The sequence below is a fragment of the Pollachius pollachius genome (assembly GCF_949987615.1).
Source record: "Pollachius pollachius genome assembly, chromosome: 11".
Classification (NCBI taxonomy): Eukaryota; Metazoa; Chordata; class Actinopteri; order Gadiformes; family Gadidae; genus Pollachius; species Pollachius pollachius.
Window position 1 is genome coordinate 15,281,937 of NC_136944.1, and position 18,573 is coordinate 15,300,509.

The window sequence follows — 18,573 nt, forward strand, 5'->3', positions numbered from 1 at the left end:
AAACGTTACATCTTCTTATAAACTGATGGTATTATCGTGGAAGACAATTGAACAATGTTTCAACATACTAATCCAACTCAATATGGTTGAGTTCATATTAAATGTAATCGTCCCTTATTACAGTAAATATACAACTTTTCTGCACTGCGTTTTTCTCAGATTGAGTATTGATAGGTGGATACATGTGTTAAATAACTTCACCCCTAATATATTTTGGTAATTTGATTGTTAACTGAGTACATACGCTAATATTTGCATGCTTGTTGTGCTTTTATATGTTTCCTATATATAACCTTCTGGCTGTACTGGAATATACAACAACTCCTTCAAAACATTGTATGCATCTGTTTGTGAATGAAAATACGTGTAATGGCACCTTATTCTATGAATGAATGTGCTCGAAGTTCATTAAAATTATAACATTAAGCGATGCCTCACCTACCATGACGTCACTAGTTCATACTGTATATTGCTCCTTCTGCGCATGTGCAAACAAGCGAGGGAGTTTTGGTTGCTTCGTAGGTGGTTGAAGAGCATGACAAAGCAAAAGCGAAACTGTGCGAAAGTGTATCGCTGACATTGTTTCTGAAAGACATAATTTACTGTTCCTGCTTTGTGGTAAGAAGGAAATCTTTGTTGTCCGCAGCTACGCAAGTACGCTTTGTCCCTGGAGCTAATGTTTGCTAATGCAGCTTATTATTGTCTTCTTCCGGGCTTGTGCTCATGGTGTGTTTTGCATCTGAACGAACACGTGTACTTAGTGACATTAGATGAGGTCCCAATCGCTTTTTTGAATGGACATTTGAGCCTGAACACCTTACGCGTTTGCTATAAAGGCGACTGATGAGTTACTGTTGGCGAAAATTAATCTGCTAACCTAGCAGACAATGCGGATTTAGCGTTAAATCAGTAGATTTCGCTATGGGGCTCAGGACATAGGCTATAATAAATTAGGTTGTTTGTGTTTTACTGCGTGTAAAGAGCACAACATTTTAACAGATGTAGCAGAATACCAAAGGTATCTAACTTACACAGTGTGTGTGTGCTGTGGTGGATTTCATTATCTCTGTATGGGATGCATGCCTGCGTGTTGCTCATGGAGTTGTTTACAATCAATTAACTGTTGTTGTTGTTAACTCTTATTTGTCCTTAATCTGCGTCCTACAGGATTGACCATGTCTACCACCATGATCAAAACAAGACAAACGGAGAAGGAAATCAATGGAGTCAGGACGCAGGTCATCTGTACCGAATTCAGCAATTATATATTCATAGTTCTCACACAATATGGGAAGATTGGAACGTTGGTGTCCGTCACACCAGAATCCAAATCAAGTGATGTCAGCATGCCAATGTTCACCACCAAAGTACTGATGGGAAAAGATGAGGTACAGTAAATATATAAATACTGTGTGAGTTTATTAAAGGTTTTAAAGCTATTGAAAAACACACCCTGACTTTAGGATGACTCTTTACATCCAACCACACTACCAGCTACAGTTTCTCAGAGTGAACCCTCCCAGCCAGGAAAGGATGTGTACACACGCATAGACACAGCAGACACTGTTTATGTATTTATTTGTTTAGCCCGTTATCATGATGACTCTTGTCACATGCTCCCTGCTCAGTAGAATTCAGCTCAGACAGGGAGAGTTGTTTGTGCGTATTTTTCAAACAAGTTAATTATTTAATTGATTGTGGCATTATAGGGACAAAATAAATTGGAAGGTTTTTAACACATCAGATTAATGTATATATTGCCATCGACTTTGTAATCCCACAATGTTTATCCTATGTGGCTGGTTTTCAAGCTGGAATTGACTGCTGTTTAACCTTATACAGTACTCTGAACCATTTTTTATGTAACACAAGTCCAACATGTTTTCTTAAAATTCAAAATAAAGTAAACACCCATGTCCAAGTCTTTTTTCCAATTAAAGTCTGATAAATTCTTAAAGATAGCAATGTCTGTGTTCAGGAACTTCTTCCTGTGGTTGTCCACATTGCCATCTGAAAGTAAGATATTCTAAAATAGACTTTGGAGGGAAAACGCCACAGGGACTGTACCAAAAAAAACGTTACCCACTTAGAGGACTGCTAGTTCTAGTTGCCAACATAACCATGGCAATTATCAAGTCTTTATATCGGACTTCTTTCTTTTTTTAGAATGGGATTCTAAAACAAAATGAACCGATGGTATCCATGTGGAACTGTCAATCACGCCATACTGTTTGGCAAGATATATTCAGCTGAACACTTTTCTGCTAATGGTTCTGTGTGCAGGGTGAAAGGAAGGGATGCATTGATGGGGAAACTAGGCCAGTCCGGAAAACCACCGCCTTGTCACCAAACTACATTGAGTGCAGTGTGCAATTTATGCCAAGTTATTTTAATAGTCTTGTATGTCACGTTAATGCTTCCTCTTTCTTTTTTCCAGCCTTTAACACATGTGTGTGCCAAAAACCTGGCAACCTGTGTGTCACAAGAGGCTGGCAACAGGCCTGTGCTCCTGGGACTGGCCCTTAAGGACTCCTCTATAGAGGCAGTGAAACTCCTGAGAGACCTCATCAAAAGCTGTCAAGTCTGGTAGCAGATCATGAGTCAGGCTGCCAAAGGATGTCGAAGACTGTAAAAAAGTTTAAAAAGACACAACTGTCTAATGTTTGTCATTTTCATTTTGTCACTTCTTTAAACACTGTGTGTATGTGTTCCTTTTAAGAATAAATTGTTGTCAATTCAAGATCAATGTAAAAAATGGCTTAGGCTGACTGAATATGTATATGAGCACCATTTGATTTATATTCCTGTCCTTAAATGAAACATCACCGACTATGAATGCACGTCTGCATTGCAATGCAACCCCACCCTGAGTTCCTTCTCAGGAGTTCTTCTTTAATATTTAAGAGAGTTCTTTCTTGCGCTATGTGGGGCTAGGGTCAGGGTCATACATATATGGCCTGTTAAGTCCTTTTGAGACAGTACCTGTGATTAAGGGCAACACAAATTAAATTGAATGTCTGAACTGGGTTGACACATTACCAAATGTCATCAATGATCAGTTTGAATGAGTATGATAACGGCTACCCTTCCTATTGAGAGTCAGACAAGAAATAAGCCAATTACATAAATACATTCATACATCTTAATTATTCACACTACTTCACTAGAGGAACACAATTGTACTGCATGTAGCAGGCGGATCAATACTAGATCAGGGCTACTTTGGGACACGGTGAAACGTGACCATGACGACGCGCGTACTCACGTCACCGGTTCACCTGTGCCCTGCCGGACCTGTTTATCCTGCTTACCCAAGAGAAGTCGTCAGGTCCGTGTTTTTAAAGAGAAATCAGTCATTATGTTGAACTGGGGGCATAGTATACGGAACTATTTGTAAATTTCTGACTTTTAAAGATTGTGTTATATCGACTTATGGGGCCTCGGACTTCGACCTAGTTTTACCATCCGTATCAACGAGGAAGTAGTTGAAGCCGTTGAACTCAGGTGTATAACGCTATGCCAGATCCAGGAAAAGTACGAATGGGCACGTTTCTTTATATTCGACGCTTAAGATAGGTGGAAAACTAGTTTTGATATTTCAAATCAGGACAACAAGTGTATTTTTCGAGCTAGGGGACATCCTCAACGACACCGGGGCCAAGGTAAGCTGGTGAATTATTGAAGAGACTAACGTTAAGCGATCTATAGGCGGCTACTGTAACTTGGATGTAGGCTCATGTAAGTCCCTCGAATAGGCGTCAGCTAGGTCAGTGAAACTGCAGTACAGCAGGAGATGAATTCGTGTTAACAATGTATTATGTTTTTGATCATCACCCCCCCCTCCCCAACTACAGATGAACGCCTCGGCATTGGATCAATACACCGTTACCCAAAACGAGTCCTTTGTTCACCTGCCAGCGCCCATCCTGCCAGATATGTCCGACGAATCCAACATGACTATTCTTCGGGACGGGAATGGGACCATCCTGGTGGGTCATCAAATCTTCCTAAACACCATGACCGCTCAGGCCCTCTCGGGCATATTCGTGTGGTCTGCGTTGCTTATGACCTGTCACCAGGTGAGTGTTTTTGTGTTGTGTTGTTGTCGTTGTTGCTTTTCTATAAGCCGAATGAACGCTTTAATTTGTTTTCTTTTACAATGCTATTATTTAAATTGTGAAGAGGCTTGACTTAATCACGGCAAACATAAACGTAACGCGTTGGCGCACCTGGATACCGCAATCAAAATATGCAAAGACGAGTGTGTGACCTAAATGGCTTCTTTTATCAACGTCAAGTTTATCGGCTCACGTGAACGCCTCAGCAACACTGATGTTGGTATAAAAAAGGCATTTTATTATTTGGTCAGTTCAAAATGGATATTTTGAACATCATTCATTTATGAAATATGCAATGCAATTTGGAACAGGATGTGGTGTGCACATGTAGGCTTATGTGATTGCACTCAGTGGGTGCACTATCTTCATATATTGTTTTGGCCTATCTGCTACGTATAAACTGCAAACGTTGAACTGCAGATAATACAACAGGGGGGCTTTATTAGTAGACAAATCAACAGAGATTACTTTCAAAGCTTCAAGGAAGGATCACGGCCTAGACGGCTTGCAATGTAATACTTTATCTTCAGCTTGGCGAGATACCACCATCATAAAACAAACTCTCTCTCTAACAACAAATAAACTGCTTCATAGTTCACAAGCTTATAATTCAGGGAAATGGGTTAGAAGGATATGTGTTATTACTGTTATGTGGTGCACCCTCTTAAACATTGTATTTGTGTGTTTGGACTTTCTTTGCACTGCTCGTCAATGCAGTGTTAACAAAAACCAACGTGACAACCACATTTTTGAAACCGATAAAATATTCAGGACGATTCCAGCCATCTGAACCCAACCATGGCCGGTACTCCAAACAACTGCAGGGATTCAGTCGCAATTGACCTCCCATTGGGACGCTGTTTCAAGCCCTGAGTGATGTTAACGTCACAAAAACACGTGTTTGCGTGTAGCTGGGGGGCAGGCAGAAGTTGTATGTTTACTAGGATGAGTTGGAGGTAAAGCCCAGTGAAGTGCGGCAAAGAGATGGGGGGGGGGGGGGAGACGAACTAAAGCCTGCAGTGCTAGCTTTTGAATGCTGCTGGTGTGCCGTTTTGACTTTGTTAGAAACAAGATTGGCTGTGGATTATTGTGCCACACGTTGTGAATACTAAATGTTGCTGACGCTGACCTTGCATGCTCCCTGCCACCTGAAACAATATGGACGCATGATTGAATATCACGTCTTTCCCTGATGTTGTATTGTTGTTTGTTTATGCAAGATTACCCGGGAGCTGTGATTCTATCAATGAATTCAGATACTTTTTTTTTTTCTATAACTTCTTAATCGTTCCATCTCTCTAATTAAACTGCCACGTGGCTCTGATGGACTGCTGCTATTATGCAAAAAATGGGCTGTTCCATACTTTGGCCTTAAGCCATCCCCCAGAATGCTGCTAAATTCCACCCAGGTTGGCATTATGGAAAACAGCCCAAGCTTTTCCTAGCCATTTGTGTGTGTGTGTGTGTGTGTGTGTGTGTGTGTGTGTGTGTGTGTGTGTGTGTGTGTGTGTGTGTGTGTGTGTGTGTGTGTGTGTGTGTGTGTGTGTGTGTGTGTGTGGTCTTTAGCGGCATGAAATACATCAAACCCTAACCCTCTTGGATGGTCAGCATCCTATCTAATGGTCATTTAATGATTCTGTGGTCATTTAATGATGTTGTCATTTAATAAAGCCTGCAGTGCTCCGGAGGTTCAATAACAAATAATTATTTTACAATAGTTTCCTGTGCCCTGCTGTGGTTACTAAAGATAATGAACTAGTACTTTTTGTGGTCGTCAGCTGAAACTAATTTGTAATCCATACACCATAGAGTGTGCGTAAAGTCCGGCTTGGGAAGTATTGCATAAAACCTTGTTACAGTTAAGTGAGCACTTTTATCTATCCACAGTTCTTATCTATTCAGCTTTCTGGATATTGTCAACTGTTGTAAAGGCATAATGTTGCTAAGCTACTGGCTCATTTCTTACTTCTGCTGAATTGGATGTGCGGTTATAAAATGAACACTAATTTATATGAGAACCTGCCGGTTCTCCATGCAGAAAGGTGTGGGTTATTGAACTTAAAGTTGTTTTTGAACCTCTTGATTTGTATTACCCGAAGTGTAGCTAGGCTACTCCTTGCGTTCACTGCTTGTTAGCTGCTATTCAATGCCTGTAGTTGGTCAAGAGATGTCATTCACAGCCTCTGTCACTCAGTTTGTACTAAGCACCATTCATGGTCAATTCATGTCCAACCAAATAAAAACTAGGATAGGTACTAGTTATGACGGATTCCATTAATGGACCGGAGTTTGATTTGTATCATGTCCTTGTTGTTTCTAAGTGCTGTTTTGAGCTGTTTCAGTTAATGACATTCCAGCAGAATCACAGTCTGCCAAATAAAAAATAAAACTGGCTGCGCCCAGGGAGGGTGTAGCACTCAAAACAATTCAAACACTTTGAGCAACGTGAAGATTCAGCCATGTTCGGAAATCAGCCACTGCCCAGCCAAAGCCCTAATGATGGTACACAGCGGTGTTCACCAGACTTCAGGTTAACATTACCGAGGGGTCTGGTCTGATTTTGTCCTTAGGGACTTGTCTTGCCTTGAGTTATTTGCATGAGCTCACCGTGTTTGCATGACTGTTCTTCAGAGAGTTGGGGCTTTGTGTGTGTGTGTGTGTGTGTGTGTGTGTGTGTGTGTGTGTGTGTGTGTGTGTTGCCTGACCCTTTTCTTAGGCGGGCCTCCGGCTACCAGCTTTCCTCACACTCACCACCTCATCAGCACCCCGCCTAGAAAAAGCTTTTCTAATGCAAAGAGTAATTAGCAAAGTTACGAAATGTACGGTGGAAATACATGGATATGGTTTGAGTAGTGACATGCCCCTGATTAAGACTTAACTGATTTTGAATAGGTCAACAGAAGACCTGAATACATATACTGTATGCTTTGCAATGCATTAGATCATAGTGTGTACACACACACACACACACACACACACACACACACACACACACACACACACAAAAAGTGTCATTGTGGTATACCAACGCATAACGCCAAATACAGAAATGTAACACTGTGGTGGGCGTCAATAAACGACATGCCTCCTAACTTCCGCCTCACAGCAGTTTAAGTTTCAACTAATAACAAAGTCCTTTCGACTTAAAAAGGTCACATTCTGAGTGATATATCTGGGTGGCTCGCTGTCGTGGAGACGAGTGCCTCGGGTCTCGTGTGTGTGTGCGTGTGCATGTGTGTGTGTGGGGGGGGATGGATGGCCTGAGCATTGACATTACAACTGTGGTGCGTTTTTTTCTTTTGTTTCCCAGAGAGAGAGTTGTGTGCTTTGTGCGTATTTATTATTATTATTTATCAAGATATTGTATAGTCTGAGCTAGGCCCAGCTGATATCATCAAAATGTGTTCTTGGTGTTTTTTCTTATCTGGCAAGGTCTAAAGGCAGGGGCTGTTGCACGTATTGTCACATCACAATTTATATTGCAGCAAGATGTCCTTCAAAATCACACACACACACACACACACACACACACACACACACACACACACACACACACACACACACACACACACACACACACACACACACACACACACACACACACACACACACACACACACACTATCTCATGAAATTGTGAAGCTACAGTTGCTTTTCAGAGTTCCTCCCATGGGTCTTTCTCGTTTCGCGCTATGCATGCTTTCACTTTGCCCTATCAAATTAACACATACATTTCCCTTGGCAGTCACTGTTCAAAGCCAGCTGCTCTGTATCTATCTCTGCAGTTATCCGGTGCATTTTGGACATGAATCCATCGATTTAAATCTCTTTAAAAAGTTTTTTTTTATATTTTTTTTCTGATTTGTATATTATTAACAAAAGGTTTATCTGATGTAGCTATAGCCATTGAATTAAGTTGATCTTAAATTCGATTTGGTATTGATCATCAATTTGTCGTACTATACTTGTTGCGGATCTTCAATGTACAGATCATTTCTGATACCCTACACAGCCATGAAAAAAAAGGAAAGAAAATATTACCGGTCTTTCAGGGGAACTGTTTTCATCACCTAGTTGAATTTATTTGAAACCCAAAACTCTAAATTTGTCATTATCAATGACCAATGTCCAATATCGTTCACCTTAGGCTAGAGAAGAGCATTGAGTTTTCATTCAGTTCATGTTCTTGGTTCCTTTATCTTTCTCCATGCTCTTCTTCACACGCAGATATACACACACCTGCGGTCCTACACGGTGCCAAACGAACAGCGCTACATCATCCGCATACTGTTCATCGTGCCTGTGTACGCCTTCGACTCCTGGCTCAGCCTGCTCTTCATCAGCAATGACCAGTACTACGTCTACTTTGACTCCATTCGTGACTGCTATGAAGGTACGTCACCTGATGGGTGGGGGCCCTACGCCTGTCCCTTTCTTCTCTCCTTTCCCAATGCATCTTCCCTTTTGTCTAGGGAGTTGGGACAGGGTGGGGAAAAAACTTACCAGACTAGTTTGTAAATGATATAATTGCGAAACCATTGTTCAAAGGGTTTTGTTCTCAGGAGCTGTAACATCAGATAGGCGTGTGTGTGATTCAGAAGCTTTTACATAGTATTGGCAAAACGGGTCTATTGCATGGCTACCTAGCAGCTTCCTGTTTTTGTTTTTTTGTGGGTTTTTGTATTGATTTCACAAGATGAAAAACCGATTTGTCTTCCAGCCATTCTTTAATGTAAATCCATGGTCTACGGCTTCTCATATATATTTTTTTTGCTTTGTATTTATAATATGCATGATAGGTTAGAGAATTGCAGTGATTCGATTACAGATTAAGTTGTAGAACATTTCATTGGGTTTATGCTTGGTTTGATTGTACTGCATGGTGTAGGAATGCCATTAGCCCTTGCAGGTAAGGCCCTATGGAGAACTGTCTGCAGAGTGGGTGCAGTCTGCATTGGCTTTGTTTAAGCCCTCCTTAAATAGCAACAAAGGATTAAAAGATTTCCTGGACAAAGAAACCCTGGAAACTTTTGCGAATTAAAACAAGCCTGAATATGAGTTTTGTAACATTGCTATAATTATAAGTTTGTCCTTTTTTCTTTCTTGAATATCGTGTTTTTCATGTTTGTAACAAGCCAGGCCTGCACATCGTAATATGTTTAGAAACAATTGCATGACTATATAACATATCTTTATAAATTTCCCTCTCACAGCATTCGTCATATACAATTTTCTGAGCCTGGCGTTCGAGTACCTCGGGGGAGAGAGTGCTATCATGTCAGAGATCAGAGGAAAACCCATACAGTGAGTACTCTCGTAGTAGTACTACTTACAGTGAGTACTCTGGTAGCAGTACTACACTCAGTGAGCCCCTTGTGAGTACTCTGCTGGAGCTCTGAAGGATCATCACTTCACAGCGGGCGCTAGCTAGCTCATTTCGAAACAAGCTCCCTGTCGGTTAATAGACTCTCATCTGGGTCACTGGACCACACATGCCGAATATCTGTTCTCGTAGCTGTGGGTAAACAGGCAGGGCTTGGTGTTTTGCTTGGCGGTGATTGCTCACATTTACCCGCAGCATCAAGCATAAGCACATCATTGGGAAACACTCTTGCACGCTAGAATGACAAAAACGTTAATTATTATTCATAATTCATAATTCTACTATTTAGAAATGTGATGATGTCAATCGTATATAAAGATAGTTAATCTCAGTACACAAAGTTTTTTTTTTAATCAATAAATGCAATGCACTTGGGAGGTATATTATGGTTTGGGGGAGCTATCTTTTTAGAACATCACCTGGCTCAGTTGAACAACTACAAGTCTTTGCCAGGTTCTTAAAAGGGAGAGACATTGGCTTAAAACAAGACAGGCCTTATACCAGCTAAACCATATTTAGTAGACGAGGCAAGCAAATCTTTGTTATTTGGTGTTTTTCCAATTCTCTTCTCTGTTTTCGCAACACCTGACTTAATACGATGATGATTAGCAAACCACAATCAGGTTAAAGATGTTAATACACAACACATCTAAACAGTTTTTAGTGATGACTAGAGGATTTTCTATACACAAAAGATGTACAACATTTCATAACATACTGAGGGAAGGAATATTGGGCATGGTCAACAATGCAATGTAATTCTGTTTTCTATGATGGATGACCAAATAATCACCTTTCATATGGCATCCAGAGCAACGAGCAGTTCAACATTTCTGTCTGGGGATCCCTGTGAAAGCTGTAGGGATTCCCAATTAAGATCAACTTTTTATAATAATAAAATTAATGTGCAGGGACGTTACCTTGCTTTCTGGGGATTTGTCATGCTATCCAGAACATTTTTGAGTATATATTTGCATTATACAATTCTCAATAATTACAGCAATGCACGCCCATCTAGAGGCATTTCATTTTGAAATTTGACTGATTATGGTACGCACACGGTTGTACTAAGAGTACTTCATAACATATTTGTTTTGAGTTTTTCCTCATCTGAACAATAATTTGTGTGTGAAGTATTACACTCTAATTATAGTAACCTTTTTAATTATGTGATAGAATAAAAAAAGGTATTATTTTTCTGGGAAGGGAATTTGTACTAATTCTGTCCTCTCCGCAGGTCAAGTTGCCTTTATGGAACCTGCTGTTTGGTTGGAATGAGCTATTCAATTGGCTTTCTACGATTCTGTAAACAGGTGAGCTCCAATGACAAAGCCAGTGAGTGGCTCCTTCCCTTCTGTCATGGAATCGCATGCATCGCCACAATAGACATCACGAAGAAAATCCAAAAAGGCATTTTTAAGAATATAAAATTGGTTGTCTTCTTGTCAAGATGATAGCCCCTTGTAGCTGCATGCAAAACTAAAAAGCAATTGAAATGTACTTGAAGGTAGTTTAGTATAACAGCAGCTCAGCTTTGAGCTGTGCTCACAGTGTGCTCACAGTGTCTTATGAGGCTGCAGTCTAACTGATGGGAATCTGAACTGAACGGCATGTCTTCCAAACAGAAAATAGTCAGTGAAAATAAGCTTTTTTTTGTTGCTGACAAGAGGATCTTTGACAGGAGATTGGCATGAGGCCTTTTTTTCAAAGGAATAGCATTCTGTTTGTTCCTTCAGATAGATGGCAATCATCACCATGTTAATGACCAGAATTATATGGATTTCGTTTGTCTTTTTTTATTTTTTAGTATTGAATTTATGCTACAGTTCCAGCACTCAAGGCCAAGCGTGGAGTGCAGTCCACTCTGTAGTGTCTAAGTGAAGCCCTGCACTCATTGATTCCTCATTGTTATGCAGTTAATGCCCCCTGCTATCACTACATTTTCTGACTTGATAGCAGTTTTATGCTTTGTTGTTAGTCAACTTTTCATTATAATGTAATGAAGATTCAAGGAAATGGTTATTGAATATGCTTCATATCCAGTCATACATTTCTCAGTATGAGAATCAGTACGGATTGTTTAACAGATTTCCTGTTGTTACATTCTCTCAGACAATGACCTTGGTTTAACAAAGAATAAACCATGTGATGAATTGGTCCTGAAAAGGATGCTGGAAGGCTTTAGATGGTGTCCTTTCAGAACAATTATGTGTCATTATTTTGATTCATATATATTTTTAGGAAATAGTTAATCTTATTAGCCCTGGCTTTTCCAAAGTTACCTTTCTGGAGGTGAATCGCCTCGGGAGTCTGTTTGGTCCAATTATGTTCACTGCCACAGCCATGCCTCTTTTTAACAGCAGCCACAATCACATTGGTTTATTCAGACTTCAATACATCACACACCCATGAGGTCCCTTTGCTGCTCAAATTCGTCTTTTCTTTTGCCCGTTGCATAGTTTTTTTACTTGCACTGCAAACCATGAGTTCTAACAGCTTGAAAGATTATTACCATTTAGAAAGATATTTTTATAATTGTGTGTGTGTGTGTGTGTGTGTGTGTGTGTGTGTGTGTGTGTGTGTGTGTGTGTGTGTGTGTGTGTGTGTGTGTGTGTGTGTGATTTATAATGCAAGGCATGCTGTTTACAAAATCATATTCTTGGAGGTCATTAGCTGTAGTGAAATCCATTTAACAGTCACGATGGTTACTGTGATCTTCGGCCTTCGTCTTCATGGTTCTTCATGGTTCTTCCCCAGGCTACCCTTCAGTTCTGCGTGGTCAAGCCCATCATGTCGGTCATCACCATCATCCTGCAGGCGGAGGGCAGGTATCATGATGGTGATTTCAGGTGAGTGGTGGTGCCGCGCCTTACAGTGGAATGTTAAAATCCTCAGCTTGTCCCCAAAATGCGTGACTGACATTTAGGTGGACACTCCGCACTTTTGTGTTGACTGAATACATTATCAGAGTATTGAGCATTACACCCGGTTTTACATGAACATAAGAAGCGCCAACAGCATAAGTTTTACAAGGAACCCCTTTGAGTCCAGAAGGCTTTTTATTAGAAAGATGTTATTGATCTACCAAGGAATGAATGAGGGAAGTTATGCCGATGGAGATTTTCGTCCACGCAACCCTGTAGTGGTTTTAACAAAAAGTCATTCTCGGCAGTAATGGTTTTAGCGTTAGAAGTACAATGTCTCCTAATGAACCAAGGAAGAAAACAAACTTATTTATCAGTTTTATATTCACAGGTTGCCCTCCCCCATCCAAATGGTTGATAGAAATCGGTTTAATCGAGTAGCGCGCCGAGTATGATTGGGTTGTCACAGATGTTTTCGCTCTGTATTATTATTATTTTAGATAGGAACTCGCACAAAGCCTATGAATTTAAATTGCACAATGTCAACTTCGATTTGAGGGTATCCCCCACATAACAGATAAGCTGTGCGGGATCAGCATCGCATTTTGGTCTTTATTTTTTTCCGTCCAATTTCCTTCTTTATTGAAGGTATCAGGCTAATGCGTTTTGATAGGTGTAATCGTGATGCTCGTGAAAGCCTCATTTAAAAGTGCACCCTGTTATTCCTTCTCAGTAATTCCTAATCCTTTAATATATTGGGACCATATTAAAACGCGACAAAGCCCCCCTAGCAGCAGCCGCAGCAGCATAATAGCGTCCTTAGTTCTTATTGTTTCGGTTCAAGAGAACAGTGGATTCCCCAAGAATCAGTTGCTCCTTATCTGTGCATCTCGTCTGGACAAATGTCATTCATTTGAATGGCTCCTTTCAACATGTCTGCCTTTCAACACCGTGCTTAGATTCACACCGTACACCGTATGTATAATTGAGAAGTTGTAAAAGCGTTCTTATCTGTAATCTGACACCACGGCTGTCTCTGACTTGTGCAGCGTCAGCGGAGGATACCTGTACATCAGCATCATCTACAACTTCTCCGTCAGCCTGTCCCTCTACGCCCTCTTCCTCTTCTTCTTCGCCACGAGTGACCTGCTCCGGCCCTACGAACCGGTGCTGAAGTTCCTCACCATCAAATCGGTCATCTTCCTTTCCTTCTGGCAAGGTCAGTTCATTGTGTATTGGCTGTAATTCACTCAGCTTTCACTCGGGTTACTCATTTTTAAAAGACTCTTTCATCCTAAGTGACTTCAGTGAAGTCGGATTCATTAAAGGAGGAGGCTAGGAGTTACAAATCTCATTCTGTGGACATTTGGAAATTAAACCCAATACCTTTTTGGCCGAGAGTCAATCCCCCGTACAGTGACTATGCTATCCTTTCCATTATCTCGGAACATTTAAATTGCTATGCAGTTTGGAGGCGGCATAATAGTCTCACGGCGATAATGATATTTGATTCCCAGCTAAAAGGTTCTGGGTTCCAACCCTGTTGCCTGCAGACAGTCCACATGCAGGCATCTCATGCCTAAAACCCCCGCATGCTCGACAAATAACCCTAACAAATATCCACATCGATTGGGATAAAAGCCTCTTCTCGACAATCTAAACAATCGCTCCCGGTAACATGAGACGCCCTCCTCTCACCAGGCATGGTGCTGGCCATCCTGGAGCGGTGCGGCGTGATCCCCAACGCGCGGCTGATCGACGGCCATGAGGTTGGCGCCGGCACGGTGGCGGCGGGCTGGCAGAACTTTATCATCTGCATCGAGATGTTCTTCGCCGCCATCGCCCTTCGATACGCCTTCACCTGCGACGTCTATCAGGAGAAGAAGAACGAAATACCAGGTAACGGCGACGGTGGTACACCGACGCAAAACAACCGGGAGGAAGATGGTTAGGGGGGTATGTGTTGTGGCTAGAGGGTGTTTGACTGCCAATCCGAAAGGTGCACGGTTCGATCCCCAACGGGCACGACTTGTCCCTGTCTGTGTTCTTGAGCAAGAAGCCTAACCCCCTAACTCCTTCATGCTATCGGAATCCAGTGGAAGTCGCCCCAAGCATCTGCAGAAGGTTCAGCTGGTAAATAGTGAGACCGACGCTATCTGTTTCTGCTGTGAAAACACGTCGACAGGGTTAGCATAGCCACACATAGACAGAGTCACAATGGGCATAGACTCTGAAGGCTGTCTGTCTTATTCAACCCTGTATGTTCCTCCCTTTTAGGCGTTAGATGCTATTTGTGAATTTTTATATGATGCAAGGCGTCCATTGTATCCATGGTTACCTTTCTTTTATAGTGTTTTTGAGTGTGTATATCTCTACCTCTATCTCCTCCTCTGTGTATGTGTCTCTGTAATGGTAAATGCACTGCATTTATATAATGCTTTTCTAACCAGTGGCCACTCAAAGCGCTATTTTGCCCAACATTCACCCATTCATGTACACATTCACACACCGTGAGCAGTTTGGGTGAGGTGTCTTGCTCAGGGACATCTCGACCCTCATCTAGGAGTAGCCGGGGTTCGAACTAGCAATCTTCCGGTTACCAGCCAACCCGCTCTACCTCCTGAGCCACATGCCACATTGTCCCTGTCCCTGCCCCTGTCCCTGTCTCTGTCTCTGTGCATGTCTCTTAAAAACTTGACAGGGCTGTTCAGGCCAGGACGCTTTAGCCTCTCCATGGGAACACTTAGGGACCCTAAGCGATTCCTATTGAAACAGTATTTATTATGATAACAACAAGGCATATACAAATGGGGACCAGGGCATAACGGTGTTCCATGGTGACCAGGTTACAAGCGTTGCCTTATCCATCATCAGCTTGGCATTCTTTTACCAACCTAATATGAGGAACCTCACCAGGCTCTCACAAATAGGGATCAAAGACCAGACGAAGGGCTGATAGAGGGTGAAGTATTTCCTATTAACTTGTTCTGATATATAGAGAGAGATTTTCTATCCATGAATCCCATTCCACATTCAGCGATTTTACTCATTTTATTTTTCCCACCCTTCTGACCCATCTGTCCAGCCATGACGCCAAAAATAACATCTTTCTGAGGAGCTATTATTAAGCATTATCCATCGTATGTTTTGCCTCAAAAAGCCGTGCGGCAAAACAAAAGCAATTACCTCTGATTAAGATAAAATATTTTTCCACGTAGACGCCATCAATCAAACAGGGGCTCCTTATTATTATCTCTTCGGGCTTCTTGGCACATTTGCAAGCCAAGGGGGGGGGGATGCATGCCTCGGTGTCTGGGAACATATGCATCTCTACCTCCCCTTTCCACCTCAATAAGCCATGCTAGAAATCACCGCCAGTGACCCCTCTCAAATGGGCGGGCTGCAGGTTTTTTATCCGCAGAGGCTAAAAAGGCTTGATGTCCAGCTCGCTGCAAGTGGCGTTTAACGTGTTGGCTTTTAAAACAGCGGAGTCGACTCTTTGTGCTTGGTTCTTATTTCACTGTGCTTCTGCTGTGCTCTGCTGCACAGATGGGGCTTTGTTCAAGTATTACATTGATAGTGTAACATAAACAATATGTAATAATTAGCAGGTGATGCTCTATTGTATTATATATATTTTTTCAAAACAGGAACAGTGCACACTAAGACATTAATCTTCTACAATAAGAGAATATGCACTGTGCCAGGTTCTAGCAGATTGCTATTTTCAACCTGTAGTCCCAGGGACAAGGTTACTATGAGTATCTAATGCTGTTGATTATAACTCCAACCCCTTTCCCCTTGGTTCCAACAGTAAACCGTCTTCCCCATCAGTGTACAGTATAATGTGGGGCAGTGAATTTCCAGCAAGGGCTGCCTCTCTCTCCGTTGACTTACTTTTCATTCTCAGCACAGAAGGAATACAGAGGATATGCGCTTATCTTATATCCTGTATTATGTCTGAGGGCTAAATGTCACTGATGTGTATTTTAATATGTCAGCCTTAAACACAAGGGTCATTCATGGTTCAGCTGTGTTTTCCCGGCAACATTCCCGTTCTATGCGTTACTTGTCAGATCAGATTTTGAGTTCTCGTCAAAGCGTCTGTCGGGGGCGTGTCTGGAGCTGTAGGCATCGGGGGAAGTTTCGTCTGATGATGGATGTTGTCATCTTATTAGGTTCCTGTTTTTTTTCAAACAAGGCTTCTTCCTGTTCCTCTTGGTTTTTTTTTCTACCCTGTCGCCGCCTAGATCTCTCGTATCTCCACATATTCCTCTCGGAAAAGAAATGTGTCCAGTCTAACGTTTGTGTTTCACTGTCGATCCATCAAACCCACCGCCCCCCAAGCCGCTGATGAGCTTCTCGTCTCTCCCCCATGTCTCCCCTCCCCCACAGCAAACAACGCCCCCATGCAGAGCATCTCCAGCGGCCTGAAGGAGACCATGAACCCGGGGGACATGGTCCAGGACGCCATCCACAACTTCTCGCCCGCCTACCAGCAGTACGCCCAGCAGTCCACACAGGAGGTCGTCCAGCCCAGCCAGACCGCCAAGCAGGGCCCAGGGAACAACGCCAAAGCCCCGCGCAAATCCGACAAGATCATGCTCATCACCTCAGACGACGACTTCTAAATTGCGCGTCGCATTCGTCCCGTCAGCCCTACCCAAGGCCCCCCCCCCCCCCCCCCCCAACCGTTCTCCTCCCCCTGCTTCTCCCCCCTTCGCCCTCCGCTCCTGCTCGATTTTGTTCAACTGCCGTAGCGAGGAAGAGCTTGCACGACTGCTGTACCTTTTTAATATTCTGAAGCAGCTAGGGGTGCCATTGTGTGTCGTCTCACTACAATGCGATTCGCGCGGAGAGATGAGCGGGGATGACGGGTCCAGCTCAACAATGATTATTAGACGGGAGGGGAGAATCCCCTCATTTTAACCACGGAGGGACCAAGTCAGGGATATATACGATACGTCGTATTACAACAATGTATCAATAACATGAGTGGCCAAAGGAAGACTGTTCTGCCTGACTCTTGTTGTTTTCATGAGGTTTATGGCCATATGCAGCCAGCATAAAGGATGGACCGGGAATGTGGTCATGGCAAGGTCTGAGTCCTCCTGGCCCTGATCTCTCGCTCTCTCTCTCGCTCTCTCACCTCTCATCTCCTTGTTTTGAAGTGTTTGGTTCCTTCTGTGGGGCTTCGTCTGACAGGCGAGATGATTCTGTCAAAAGGGGGCACTTCAAACCACACAGATTTGGTGGGGTGGAATCCTTTTAGTAGCTGGCTACAAGCGTGGGCAAAATGGATGGAAGCGGCTGTTCTCCCACCAACTGAAACATTCCAGCGGGGTCCTCATTAGTTTTCCTCAGCCCTGTGCAGAAGAAGCCTGTAGTTTGTTCTGCTCTGCTTGAGAGGGGTTTAACCAATGTAAAGAGAATCAAGTCTCCTGACATCTCACGGCAACATCTTTCTACTCCATCCACTTATTATTTTTTGTATTATATGTAAAGGAATAGTTCTGAGTGATCTGTGTGATTTTTACCTTGAACTGATATTTTTAATTGGATATACAAATTGTTTTGGTACAAACTAGTTTGAACATATAAAATTGTTGTAAGCAAAATGTTGATGTAAATATTGTATTTTGAGGCGTTTTCAAAGCAACTACTCAGTATATGTGGAAAGTGTGGAAAAAATGACATGTTTGTGAATACCTTGTTTGATTTCAATCTGTCTTTGTACTGAAGTAATGCAGACTATTCATAACTCTTGTATCAGTGTGAAGTAATCAAAATTCCACTCGTGCCATAACTTTCTTCCTGGGAAAGCAGAATTAACTTTTGAAGATGGGTACAAAGTGTAATTTACATGATAAAGAGATTGTTCTTTTTTTTTTTCCTCTGACAGATGTAAAATAAATAATTTAATATTGTTGCTGGCATGAGTGTGCTCAAAGGACTCCCTCTGTGTTTTAGGAAGAAAGGGGAATCTTTATTTAAAAGTACAAAAGGGACATGGCTAAACTTTGGTAATCTTGAGTACAGGAAGAAATACAGATTTACTTTATACATGTTGGTACCTCATTGGAATATGGACAATTTGTGAATGTAACAAAATCAATTAAATAAATATAAAATATATAGGAAAGGACTTCAGTTGCTGCTCGCTGTTGTTAATAGTGTCACTGTTGGCTATAATCTTTGTAAAATTTTC

General features: G+C 42.0%; 2 protein-coding genes across 2 annotated transcripts; both read left to right on the forward strand.

Annotated features, from left to right (window-relative positions):
• Positions 1 to 636: 636 nt before the first annotated feature.
• On the forward strand, positions 637 to 2,854 carry psmg3 (proteasome (prosome, macropain) assembly chaperone 3). The gene is made up of 3 exons (XM_079746645.1): positions 637 to 654; positions 1,168 to 1,388; positions 2,438 to 2,854. The coding sequence occupies exons 2-3, from the start codon at positions 1,176 to 1,178 to the stop codon at positions 2,588 to 2,590; spliced, it is 366 nt and encodes a 121-aa protein (XP_079602771.1). The 5' UTR covers positions 637 to 654; positions 1,168 to 1,175; the 3' UTR covers positions 2,591 to 2,854.
• Positions 2,855 to 3,284: 430 nt separating this feature from the next.
• tmem184a (transmembrane protein 184a) lies at positions 3,285 to 18,515 on the forward strand. The gene is made up of 9 exons (XM_079745800.1): positions 3,285 to 3,662; positions 3,855 to 4,079; positions 8,346 to 8,511; positions 9,332 to 9,422; positions 10,739 to 10,814; positions 12,259 to 12,350; positions 13,415 to 13,584; positions 14,067 to 14,264; positions 16,761 to 18,515. The coding sequence occupies exons 2-9, from the start codon at positions 3,855 to 3,857 to the stop codon at positions 16,994 to 16,996; spliced, it is 1,254 nt and encodes a 417-aa protein (XP_079601926.1). The 5' UTR covers positions 3,285 to 3,662; the 3' UTR covers positions 16,997 to 18,515.
• Positions 18,516 to 18,573: the final 58 nt, after the last annotated feature.

Excerpts from the sequence above, each read along its gene's own strand:
- psmg3 (XM_079746645.1), top strand. The coding sequence starts at position 1,176 with ATGTCTACCACCATGATCAAAACAAGACAAACGGAGAAGGAAATCAAT. Across the intron at positions 1,389-2,437 it reads TACTGATGGGAAAAGATGAG|CCTTTAACACATGTGTGTGC; the intron begins GTACAGTAAATA and ends TCTTTTTTCCAG.
- tmem184a (XM_079745800.1), top strand. The coding sequence starts at position 3,855 with ATGAACGCCTCGGCATTGGATCAATACACCGTTACCCAAAACGAGTCC. Across the intron at positions 9,423-10,738 it reads ATCAGAGGAAAACCCATACA|GTCAAGTTGCCTTTATGGAA; the intron begins GTGAGTACTCTC and ends TCCTCTCCGCAG. Across the intron at positions 12,351-13,414 it reads TATCATGATGGTGATTTCAG|CGTCAGCGGAGGATACCTGT; the intron begins GTGAGTGGTGGT and ends TGACTTGTGCAG.